This window comes from the organism of the source record quoted next, unplaced genomic scaffold, assembly GCF_019419815.1.
Source record: "Pyrus x bretschneideri cultivar Hongxiangsu unplaced genomic scaffold, Pyrus_bretschneideri_v1 Contig1, whole genome shotgun sequence".
In the NCBI taxonomy this organism is placed as follows: Eukaryota; Viridiplantae; Streptophyta; class Magnoliopsida; order Rosales; family Rosaceae; genus Pyrus; species Pyrus x bretschneideri.
In genome coordinates, this window is record NW_025999390.1 from 7333516 (window position 1) to 7346534 (window position 13019).

A 13019-nucleotide genomic window follows, 5' to 3' on the forward strand; every position below is an offset into this window, starting at 1 on the left:
ACTGAGCCGAGAGGTGCAGCGCACTGGGCAATCAGCTTCATTGAAAGTGCCAGCCATATTGGCGATTGAGATGACTACCTGTCTTGGGTTAACCGGAACATGATTAAACAACGCATTGCAACGGGCCTTCCAGATTTGCCGACATGGGAAGCCAATATAGGAGAGCCTTGTTGTAACCTCTGACTTAGAACCCCCATTTATCATAGCAATGTCAATTAGCCATTTTGCACAGTTGGTGATCAGAGCACGGTTAATTTTTAAATTAAGAGCACTCCCAAACCAAATTAATTCAACCCATGGGCATAGAAGGAATAAGTGCTCCACCGATTCCTCGTGTAAATAACACAATGTGCAAATAGGGGATTATGCCGATCTCCTCTTGAATAAGTTCGTCATTGTTGCAATGGCAAAGTGAAGGGTTTTCCACATGAAGCATTGAACCTTTGGTGTTGTATGTATGGTCCATATAACCTTCCAGAGAGAGCTGGGAATAGATGTAGAGGACGATGGACCCTGGCTTCTACGAGATGGTCTCCTCGAGGCCGTCCAATGGTATCCTGACTTGACAGAAAAAATTCCCCTCTTTTCAAAAGGCCACACCAATTTGTCACTGAGCTCTGCATCGCCGATCGGAGTTTCTAACAGGGCATCATAATCCTCAGCCAACACGACCAGTTGTGAAAATTTGATGTTCCATCCATCTGTCTCCGAACTTAATAAAGAATTCACCCTTGTATTTCGGCTAACTCGTATGTTCCCCATCGGCGATGGTCAGCCCAATGGAACGAAAGGAATCCATGTATCGATCCAAACCCGCACATACTTTCCATTCATAATCTGCCAATGTTTGTGCTAGCTTTCTTCAGCTCGAGGTATTCAATTTGGTGAGAGTTTCAAGCAGTTTGAAATGTGCACTTCTTCCGATCAGAAGAAACAAATAAAGTTCATATAATCATTAACGAATGACGCAAGTACGATTGAACTGTCATTGCTCAAATCCCAAAGGCAGCGGACTCGACTTTGGATTTCAAGCTCTCATTATTGAGCACAGAGTTAAAGTGACTTAAAAGTTAGAAAATTGGCCAAAATAATCATTTTTAAGGCTTATTACCAAAATGATAAGTTTTTATAGTGTTGTAATTGTTATATTGTCAATATTTAATCGATATTTAATTTTGATCAGCTTGCAGTTGAGCATTGATTCTCATCATTCTAACCAATTTCCTATAAAATTTCTACTTAAGCCCAAAACATGGGTTTAATTAACAACTTAATAAATTGAGACTATACCTTCATTGTGTAGGCTTATTTTAGGCCATTACTCGACCCAAGTCAAATTCCAATCCAAATCCGTCCCAATAAATAGTCCAAGTCAAGCCAATCTTACATAAAATGTGCCCTAAAAGTGAAACTTGTAATAATCCAAGTACAATTGCATAGGGAATGCATTGGTGATTTTGGTATATACATGAAGTTGATAAAATGTGCAACAAGCTTCACCAGAAAAGTATGGTCGGCTATATAAACCTTAAAATATCATTGCCTTTAGTTTTGTGTCATATTAAAATAATGGACCAAGGCATGTAAAATAATTTTGTACCAAATTCGTCATCCATTTGTGTATTCAAGTTCTGCAGTAATTGGTCAGGTCAACACTTCCACCTATAAAGGATAATTTGGTCATTTCATGTGGAGAATTAAATAAAATAAAATTAGGGATGGGTCTTAACTGTTCAAAGGCCGCAAGATTACTGATGGTAAGTAACCTGTACTTACTTACAGTAATGACATGCTTTCCGAAAAAAAAAAAAAAAAATTGTGAGTCTCTAATCAAAACATTTTTTATTGTTGATATAAACGATATTTTATATTAATGTAAACCTGCCATATTGTATATCAAACTCATGTAAGTTGAATCTTGACTTTCTACTTGGAGTAAAGATACATGCTCCCACTTGGATACAGGGAATATTTTGTTCACCACTTAATGAACATTAACTGCTTTTTGTATCTCCAACCCTAAAACTGAATAGTCCCTGGCAATATGCAATAAAATAATACAAAATAATTTTATTTGTAATTTCGAATAAAGCACCGAGAGCATCACAATAATTCCCTACCATTTCTTCACATCGTGAACTTGTAACTTGTATATTTGGACTCCTAGCAACTTTAGGAACATAATTGGGTCCTTGCATGCACCATCGGTGCACTGGGAAGTGTAGTGATCCTAGACCCATGAGCTTCAAGCTCTAGCTTGTAGTTTCAGGTGAGATTTCCTTGTTCCTTTGAATTTTGGGATTCTCTTGTTGGTGTTGTGATTTCAAGTGAAGACTTAATGGTTAAATTTTGTTCTTTTCACTGTGCATGCTTTCTGTTTTGTTTTTCCAGAATCTGGCGAGAAAATTAGGCGAGCTCCGTGACCAAACCCAACCAATCTTGACCACGGTTGTTACTCATAGTGGTAAAATCTTGTTCCTTTTCATTTTAGCATCATTTTTGTGCTTAAATTACAATTTTTAATGGAGTTTTAAGTCGAGATTGGAATCGGGATGAATCCCTACCAAATATTCCGGTGTTCTCCCTCGAGGGGTTTGATGACCCATGTTTTAAATCGTGGCTGACGTCACCCTAACGTCAACCTTGCATCATCTCCGCCTTGGGCTCTCGAGCCAGCGATTCGTGTTGGGCCTGTTGCTTGGGCCCCCTCCGGCGCTAAAGCACACATGGGCTATACTTGATTGCCCTAGCGATTTGGTCATGTTCTGTCCATGGTCCATCGGGCTAAAGGCCCTGCTATACTTGTTCTAAGTGATGGTGATGTTCACTACTCTCTCTATCATTATTGCATGAATTTAAATTTGAAAATCTGTACAATAGATAGACACAAATTTCAAATTTTAAACTCATTTAATGATAATAAGTTGAGTGGTGAGAATTATGGTGAGCAAATATGCACTCCTTTCTCCCTCCTTGATGTATCATATATGCTAGATTTGGGACCCACACCACTGAAATTGCTTCAACACCGTAATTGATATGGCACTTGACTAAAACTTTAAGGACCCCTCTCTCACCTCACTCCAAACCAAACCAATAAAGTGTCCCATTTTTCAATCATATTACAATTATGCAATAGTAGTCATCTACCAGTCTTGACAAAATGAAAAATTCCAACTATATATGTCACGCTCCCGATCCCGTCTAGAATTGATACGTGGCATCACCAAGCATTCGTATATCCAACAGACCCCGCCTCCAGGATAGGTACAAAGTATAATACAAGATCGTTAAACTGCCTACGTACCTTAAACAAGGATCAAGCCATTCATAATTCATCATATCACTATACTCGAACATTCCTCATATAAATCGTTATACTCAACAATACACCACAATACATATCATGTAATATTTCAAAGAACAAACGACGAAGCACAATCATATTCTCTGACCACATTAATTAATTAATCTCATGGAAGAAGATGAAGCCAACCAGTGACCCCAAGTTTTTATTTGCAGAGGTGTGAATCTCATGGAAGAAGATGAAGTAAAGGACGTCGTTAGGCTGGTTATGAATTTGTTTTGACTGTTTAATGAAACAATGAGTTTGGTTGGGGAGTTTTAAGAAGAGACGAGCAATTTTAAATGGAAAAAGCAATCCTAATACTGGTTTGATTCTCTCAGCTAACGATACTATACACCCTATAATTTTCTAAAGCAACCTGCCTTCTTCGCTATTTGCAGACCTCTTCCCCTAATCCTTCTTTTTCTACTTCTTTGTATTTTCTTTTAGCCTTCCACAGTCTACCTCTGACTTGGTTGTCTGGGTTTGTACATATTTTTCTCCTAGTATTGATATAACTCAGAAGTAATATCCAATACGAGAATGTGCACGACGATTTCGTACAAGAAATTAACAAGACGTTGACAGATGCGCTCGGATTGGAACATTGGGCAAATTATCGGGACCAAATTCCATGCAATCGAAAATATAGGTACGGAATTGAATCTTTGTAGATGTATTTTAACAGGAAGCATTATCTGAGAATCAACTGTAATTTTTATACGAGAGATTGGAGAAACAACTGCAATTTTTAACACTGACGATTTTTTCTTTTTTTTTCAGAAACACGAAAAATATTGGAACGAAAACATGCAGTTCTGAAACATACAATTTCCTCACGAACTCCGAAAGGTTGAACAAAAATTTGATGGATTACATACTTGAACTCATTTCAGCTTAGATTTTGAAGACCTTTGAAGAGGCTTTGCAATGGGCCTAGCTGCAGGTGCACTTCTTGCGGCAGCCTTCTTCATATTGTACTTTACAGACGAGAAAGCAGCGATTACAGCAATGAGCATGGTTGGGTAGACAAACACCGCTTTTGTAGGGTCTGTGTTCACGGGCTTTCCGAGAATCCCTTCTTTGATGAGGCCCCAGAGAACTAGAAGCATCCCGAACATGCTCATCCTCCCTCGTTTTAGAATTCCCACAAGAGCTCCAGCCACAGCGAAGTAACTTCCGGCTAGAACCTGGTGAATTTATCGAAAAACAGATATTAGATTACTACTTCAGATTGTCAAACATGAAATCCTATTGGTTTGCTAGTGCTGATATTGAACTCTATGTGAACTCCAGGGCATATCTAATGCCCGTCCAAGGAAAATCATGGGAGAGGAAATTTCAGCCAGGTACTTTAGGATGAATATGGATCCTCGATGCAAATCATCTGCATAAAAGAATCCCTTGACAGCATAGAACAAAGTACAAAACAATTACTCGATCGTCTGATTTTCCTAAATTAGCTTCCTATCATACTCATTAATCATTATCAATCCAACTGGATAAGAAAATTAACCTTCCTAAAGTAGACACGACTCCCAGTCACAGTTGGAAAATTGAGTGGAAAAGAATACAAATAGAACCAAAAAGTAATAATTCGTAAGACAGCAACACTGAATAAACAAGAAATTGGAGGCTTCCTCAATATAGAATTTGAATATCCATTTAAACAACGGAAAGGGGAAAGTGTCAGTTGAGAAATAGAACCTCTAAGCGCTGGAGATCAGTAACTGGAGAGGCTTCCTTTGCACTAGTCAAGTTATAGACGTCCAATAGGTTATTCCAACTTGGGACAGTCATGTTTTTTGCAAGTCCATTTGCAACAGCTCCGGGGTAGAGGAGGGCCTTGACTGCAGTAACAGGAAAGATTTCACTTGCAATCAGCTGGGAAGATGTGACATGCAACGGTGTGGTACACATGCCAGATCTGCATGGAACTCTGTAACAATAGAAAAGGAAGAGACAGAAAATTATCAAGACGAACACAGAGAGTTATAATTTTTCTTTTTCTTCTAAATGCATCCGCACAGAAATTAAACGAACAAAGATTTTAAATGATTTTGATGCTCTTCTTCTGATCAAGACTATCCAGAGGAACAAAGTGTCTTTTGAACTAAGATGAAAACGGTGCTCAATTATGATACGAAAAGGTACTTAACAGTCACCACGCATGCAGATGCAATGAGAGAATAGATGCGTGGAGGTGATAAATTCAGTACGGAGTCAAAACAAGTTATGAGCATGTGTATGAAGTATGTAATAAACAAGAAAGCCAAAAAGGATTTATAATCCTGCAGTAAATAATGGAGGTTCAAAGAACAAAATAGATATCGTACTACATGAATACTAAAACTTAACAGCTCAATACCAATACAATATATCAGTTCAAATAAACGCACTGCGGAACACCTAAAATTCCCGAATAAGTTTTCTACCACGGGAATCAACCTCCATTTCCAGATCAATACAGGTTCCACACGAACCTATAAATATGGATACTTGAAAATCAAAGCAATCCTACCCGCTTCTCAGAAATAAGTTCCCTAAAGAAGTACTTTCAGTAAATATACACTTCCTCTAAGCACAAGTCAACTCTCACTACGCCTATCTCAGTTCATCCACTGCTGTAAATTGTCTGATCCAGATTCCGAATGGTTTTGAGTGAGAGGTGTATCAATTCAACTGCTAAACTAAATCCCTTTTTGCAGATCCAAAAGCCAAACTCCGGGTATCACAAATTTCGATCGACCAATCTAAAACAAATAATATACTTAATCCTTCAGTAAAATCTAACTCCAAATCAACAATACGGTCCCAATAGCTTCAAAATGTGCATCCAAATTCCAGACAAACCCACAGAGGGTTTCAAACTTTTACCGACCAAGATTCGATAAACCGAAAAACTACCAAATACCCGGATGCAAAAACATGGAAATTAGCAAAATAAAGCAAACCCAGATAGCCAAGCAAGTTGAACAACTAGGGATTATATCAAAATTAGAAGAAAATTACACAGATTTGGATACAGAGAGTGTGGGGATTAATGGAGTGAGAACTGGAGTACCTGAAAAGCGGGATCTGAAGAATGATGAGGAAGAAGTAGACGCGAGAGGCGATTGCTGAGATGCTGTTTATCCATCCCTTTGACGATTTTGACGATGCGGATGACGGTGGAGATGGAACCGTTGCCATACTTTCGGTTTAGTTCAGACAAAAACTATGACAGAAACGAGTTATGAGACTCACTTTGGTATGGTAGAATTACTATTGGTACGCGTTTCTGTGGACGGCAAAACCAAAACGACGGAGTTCTGCTCCAACGCAGCGTCGTTTGTCTTTGAAAAAGCGGTTTCGGGGCCGGCTAAAGTATAAACTAACATTTTACCAACTCAAGCCTGTGTTGATTTTTAAAACTATACCGGCGGATTTCTATTTTCTCATGTTACACTTTTAAGTTAAAATTTTAAATAGTACAAATTTTTGTGTTTTCGTAAATTTTTATTTTACAGCATTTATTACAAAATGATTTGAAAAATTGATAGTTGAATGTTGTATGTAACTGAATTACTAAGGGAGATACAACATTTGTAATCATACCTGTATTTTTGACAACTTGATCGTCTCATCTTTCACTAAGAGAAAGTCCACCCCTAAAAAAATGCGCCAACATCCAGCCTGCTTAATTCATTCAGTGAACAATAATAGATCTCAATGAACAGTAATAGGCCAAATGCATCTCCACCCCTAACAAAAAATAACCTAGTCAATTTTATTAAAATACTGATTTTTATTATAAAATAATAAGACTTATTATATTAACACCTCACGTACTTAATACACCTCACATTTGTTTTTTCAATTAAAAATTATCTTACGACACCCTCACATACTTTCTCAAACTACCCTCACACCCCCACATTCTTCAAATCTTATAATACTCATTTTTAATTTTTATAAATTAAATTGAATTTGGAGTAAAACTCTAACATTCTGTGTGATTGATGTGGAAAGAAGAAAATAGTCACTTGATGTTGGAAATGTGCCCTAAAACCAATCATATGATGATACTTTACAGACATTTCAAACTAATGTAGTTCATTTCAAACTAATGTAGTTTAAATGTAAAGGGCAAAGATTATTGTTTGAGCCGTCTAATATAAATGTTATATGCTTAAACGATAAGTCCAAGGAATATGTGATTGGAAGAATGCGATCTAAAGAAGTTAGATTCATGAGACCATTCTTTCGTTGACACATCCTAAACGTTCCTGATCATAGGATTGTCAATTGGGCATTGACAGTCCGTTAAGATCAGTACGTGCTATGTCTTCTCTCAGGGAGAGTGACTAGTCTCGAGTCATTGGTGTGTGTGACATCAAGACAAGTACGTAGGTGCTCAATAGAGAATGAGTTCACTGAACACGATCAACGAAGAGTTCTCATGTTCATGTCACATGAGAACTCATGGTTGGGATAATGCAAATTAGTCTTTTGACCTGAGACATCACAGTTGTCTTGTGGTTAGGTCCTTAATCTTTGATTATGTCAACGTCACTCTATCAAGGTGTCCACGGCATCGTTGGGGTTAAGCCACTTAGCCATGGAGGCAAGTGAATGCGCAACAAGGGATCTCTAACCTTCAAACTGTTTGAGGGAGAATACTCTATGATATGATTTAGAATCTCTGGCCAGAGTATGAATGAGATGTTGGAATGCGTTCCAGATCACATTCAAGGTAATCATGTAAGTACAAGATTCACATTGGATAGTAGACATGAATAAACTATCAAACCAAACAATGTGGTCAAGAGTATTGTATTAGAGAAAGACCGTATTGCATTTGTAATCCTAAACTGAATAGGTTCTCCACCTCTTCTGATTAGCTTGGGTAACCATGATATGCTGCTAGGTGTCACTCATGGTTTGTGGAAGCCCTAAAAGTGTATTATCACTAACGGGAGAATTGAAAGTAAGTTTCAATTCACAATCGATTTGAAAGAGTTTGAATCACCCACTGCCTCGCTAAAAGGAACCTAATGGATCGTACACCGTATAAGGTAGAGATTGAAGATTCAACGGAGATGAGTAAGAATAATTAAATGGTTTAATTATTTATGGCAAGGATTAATTAATATGATTATTAATCAAACGAATAAGTTCGTTAAAAGACCTCGGGATAGTTTTGGACCTTAAGGCCCAATGGGCTTCGAACGTCAAGTCCATTGACTTAAGTTGTATGACAACTTAATGAATAATGATTCACAAAGGCCCAAATAGCCCAATAAAATCCCCTTAGGCCGGCCATTTAGAGGAGGGTAGTGAACTTGGCTTAATTGCAAGTTTGCCACTCCATTGTGAGGTGGTATAAAGACATCTTTATAGCCATTTCATCCTTAGGGTTTTCTAGGGAGTAAAGATGAGAACACAAAAACCTCCCTTTGCTCTCAAAGAGGCCGGCCAATCTAGAAGGGAATAGCTAGCAATCTTACTTCCTCTAGGTCACTCATTTCTTCTACAATATACCTTGGTGTGGAGACTTAGAGGTTCTCAATTTTGGGAACTTGGAGAAACCTTTTCATCCATCCAAATCCATGGATCCAAGATGCAAGGAATGAAGGCCCTCTCTTTGGGTGATTAGCCTTTGCTTATGCAAAGAGGAATCTACAAAGGTATTGATTTCTCAACTCACTTTGTTTTGAGTTGAGTCTTGGTTCACCTATCTACTAGGCTTTGAATTTCATGGGTAAATGTTTTGTTTTAAGTGCATACAAGCATGATTCCGCCTTTAATTGTTAATTGCATGCTATTGATGTTGCTTAAATGAACATGTTTTTCACAAATTTTCCTTCACTTGAGAGGCATCAATTGAACGGAATGAGTTATATTGCAGTAATTAAGCATTGAATAGAATAAGTTATGTTGCAGTAATTCACCATTGAAAATGGTGAAAATTTCCTAAGAGAGAAGCTTTCAAATAATCGGGTTTTCTGGGAATTGTAAATAAATATTAAGCTTAAATCAATCAATAATAGGCTTGGGTAGTATAGTTTCCTAGGAAATCACAAGCAGATATGTAGTACTAATCTCCTTTGAAATCAAAATCAGAGAATAAAATAACGCAGATAGCTTGGTTAGAGTTTTGTTTAACAATGAAGAGTGAGAGGTTTTGATAGTTGAAGAAGATAAATAATATGTTAAAAGTGATTTGGGGTGTGTTTAGATTTTTTTTTTAAAAAAAAACCTAATAAGGTCGAAATTTTCATTGCATAATAGGGTATATAAGTCATTTAACATTAAATTTTTATGTGGGGTGCATTCAACATTTTGTGGGGTGTTAATAGAAAAAGCCATAATAAAATAATAATAATTTTATTTTTAATTTCAGACTTTATTTTAAAACTTAAGAAAAAAGGAAAAAAAAATGGAAAAGCAGAGAACTTCATTTGCGTCCCCAAGCTCTCCACCGTTCATCCTCACCCTCTTTTCCCCCTTTGTCCTTCCCTCTCCCTTCACCACCAAAACCACAAGCCAGTGATTTCTTTAGCAATGAGAAATCGACTTCTTCAACAGTGAGAAATCAACTATATGGCTCGGATCTAGCGCGGTGATGAAGACGAAAAAGGAAACTCCATTCTTCACGGCGTGTCGATGTACATCAAGAGCTTGATGAGCCTTGAACAAGGGTGGTGTTGTTGGGATTGTGGTTGCGGAGTCCAACAGAGAAGACGACGAAGGGGGTCTTCTGGTGGCGCCGGGAAACCAGAAACTACTGTAGAAGATGGCTTGTGACGTCATGTTGATGCCAACGTGATGTCACAGAAGGCAACTGATTGCTCAGCACATTTTGGGCCGGTCTATGGCCTGGCTTGGGCTGAGTGCCAGCCTATTAGGCTGGGCTGGAGGAGAAAAGAGGGGTGTTGGTATGTTTTGGGGGCTTTGAGCCGGCCTACCCACACGGGATCGAGTTGTTCTAAGTACAATGGGGTAGGTGTTAGATTGTTTTTTTATATAAATAGTCAACATAAATTTTTACTGCTTTCTTAATTCGTAACGAGTCTTGAAATAACAACTAATCGCATAATTTGACATAAATAATGTGGTGACCATAAAAAGTTAGAAATCTAGTATTTATCAATGAATCCGGATCCTCTTTGTGAAGATTTTTGAAATTCGTGAATCATATGGTCAAAAATCATACAAACAGTACTTGACAAAAACTAACCGTACGATGTACGATGAATGAACACGATTTACAGATCTCCAGATCTCCATATCCTGTTAGTTTACTAATTTAACCCAAGAATAGAAAGACTATTGACGAAAAACATAAAATGATGCGATTTTGTAAAAATGCAGTGTGAGAATTGCGTTATTTTCCCCAAGAGGAGTAAAAGGTAATTAGAGCTAAGGGCTAAAGCCTATAGCATACTGAAGCTTACGAAACGCGCGAAAGTACGGTCGTTTTGAATACGCTTTAGACAGTTTACACGGACACTGGGAAAGAAGTAGATAAATCCTGAACCCGGAGGCAGAAAGGCGGCGCTGGTTTTATTCATCGGCGTTCGGGCAGGAAGCGGTGCGGTTCTACGACCTTTAAGACGGTACCGTTTGGCGGCGAAAACATACCCATCCCGTATTCTTTGCACTGACAGCAAAATGGCTTTCGCTTCGGCGCTCAACACACCCAAGGGGCTTCACTTTCTACCGTTGCCGTCTTCCCTCAGAGAACGGCCACCCACCAATCTGGTACTGCCACGTCACTTTCCGACTCGGTTTTCGTCCACGCTCGCCTTGGCTCGCCGCCGGAACCACCGCGCTGAAGTCGCGCCCTCCAAAACGAAGATGAAGAAGGTAAGAACTAAGAAATGAGCTTTTTTGTAAAGTGCTTTCTCTGTTTTGAAAAAAGCTGAAATTCTGCTTTTGAATTGTGGTTAAATGTAGAAAAGTTTGGGGAAGAAGGAGGTAAAGGAGGCGGAGGTGGAGGAGGAGGATGTGGATGAGGATGCGATAGATGCGCTGTTTAGGCTGCTGGAGGAGGATCTCAAAAACGACGACGCATCGTTTGACGAGGAGGATTTAACGGAAGAAGAGCTGTCGAAGCTCGAACAGGAAGTTGCAGAGGCACTGGGAATTGACGGTGACGATGATGTTGATGACGACGATGACGATGATGAAGAGGAGGATGATGACGACGACGACTTTGTTGTTGAGAGCTATGCCGAAGAAGAAGAAGAAGAAGAAGGAGATGATGATGATGAAGATGAGGAGGAGGAGGAAGAGGAAAGTCCGGTGAAGTTGAAGACTTGGCAGCTGCGGAGATTGGCGGCGGCTTTGAAAGTTGGTCGGCGCAAAACCAGCGTAAGTGTTTCCGTTTGTCTTTGAATATGAGATTTTGTTTGATGAATATGTGAAAAGTTGTGTAATTGTTGATAATTTTCAAACATTTACTGTACTGAAGACGACATTGAAGATAAAGGATGCTTCATATCCTGCTAGATAGTGATTCTTTGATTCAAAAATAAGTTTTCTAGTTCTAAGGAGGCCGAGGAAATGTGGTGATTATAGGCGTGAGTGCTCAAAATTATAAACCCAAGTTCGTAATCGAAGTGTGGATGAACGAGAAATAGATAGGAAAAACATATTTTTCTATTACTTGGTAGTCAAAAATAGATAACCACGTTATGTAAACTCTGGTTTAGTATTCGTGGAAATTTGCTTCCCGTTATTTGGGGGTTTTTCGTTATGCTGGCAAGTGTGATACTGTAATCAATTTCAATTTTCGCTTTTCCTTTTTGTTGCAGATAAAAACTCTTGCAGCTGAGCTTTGTCTTGACAGGGCTGTTGTTCTCGAATTGCTTCGTGAACCCCCTCCTAGTCTTTTGATGATGTGTGCTGCTTTACCTGATGAGCCTGCTACAGTGATATCTGTGTCCCAAACAAAGTCTGTAGAAGCTGTTGTGGAAGCAACTCGAGAAACCGTGGTGGAAACGGCTACAGATTCTGTAAAGCTTGAACCTGCAGTGAAGGTGCCCGTTCATGTCAGGCAACAAAAGTTTTTTGCTCAAAAGAGACTGAAGAAAGCGCAAGTTGAAACCCTTGAAAGCGTTTATAGAAAAACAAAGCGGCCCACTGTAAGTGAATGTTTTATGCTGATTGATTTTGAACGATATAATGCACTTTCATTTGATATTTGAGCTAAAAGAACTTGTTCGCGGTTTCCTCATGCTCTGTATGTTTGATATGTGATACAGAATGCAATGGTCAGCAGCATAGTGCATGTGACAAACCTTCCCCGCAAAAGAGTTGTGAAATGGTTTGAAGACAAACGTTCTGAGGAAGGCGTTCCAGATTCTCGGGTTCCCTATCAACGGCCTGCCCCTAATACTGTCTAGTGAACCAATGTGTAAATCAGGTACTTAAATGGTTATAATGACATCTGATAGGGTTTAAGTCTCACCTTATTTTTGTTTTTGTGACATCTGTGTTGGCCTCGGGCTAGCTTGATGATGACGGGTGGGGACAAAATTTGGATTAGGGTATGTTAGCTCGGATTATGGTTTCATTCACATCCAATGTACCCAAAAGAAAAAGATTAGCTGAATGAAGTCTTCCCTTAGTTCGAAATAATATTTGGTATCAGAAAACGTTGGTAATGAAAAATATTTGACCTCTA

At 38.7% G+C, this 13019-nt stretch overlaps 2 protein-coding genes across 2 annotated transcripts; one reads left to right on the forward strand and one right to left on the reverse strand.

Moving 5' to 3' along the window:
* Positions 1 to 4040: 4040 nt before the first annotated feature.
* LOC103946679 lies at positions 4041 to 6683 on the reverse strand. Its single transcript, XM_009357442.3, has 3 exons — positions 6411 to 6683; positions 5054 to 5285; positions 4041 to 4536 (listed from the first exon to the last, which is right to left on the reverse strand). Exons 1-3 carry the CDS (start codon positions 6536 to 6538, stop codon positions 4234 to 4236), a joined length of 663 nt encoding a protein of 220 aa, XP_009355717.2. The 5' UTR covers positions 6539 to 6683; the 3' UTR covers positions 4041 to 4233.
* A 4135-nt stretch (positions 6684 to 10818) lies between these two features.
* On the forward strand, positions 10819 to 13019 carry LOC108867204 (protein OVEREXPRESSOR OF CATIONIC PEROXIDASE 3). The gene is made up of 4 exons (XM_018647354.2): positions 10819 to 11197; positions 11288 to 11704; positions 12148 to 12477; positions 12598 to 13019. The coding sequence occupies exons 1-4, from the start codon at positions 11003 to 11005 to the stop codon at positions 12736 to 12738; spliced, it is 1083 nt and encodes a 360-aa protein (XP_018502870.2). The 5' UTR covers positions 10819 to 11002; the 3' UTR covers positions 12739 to 13019.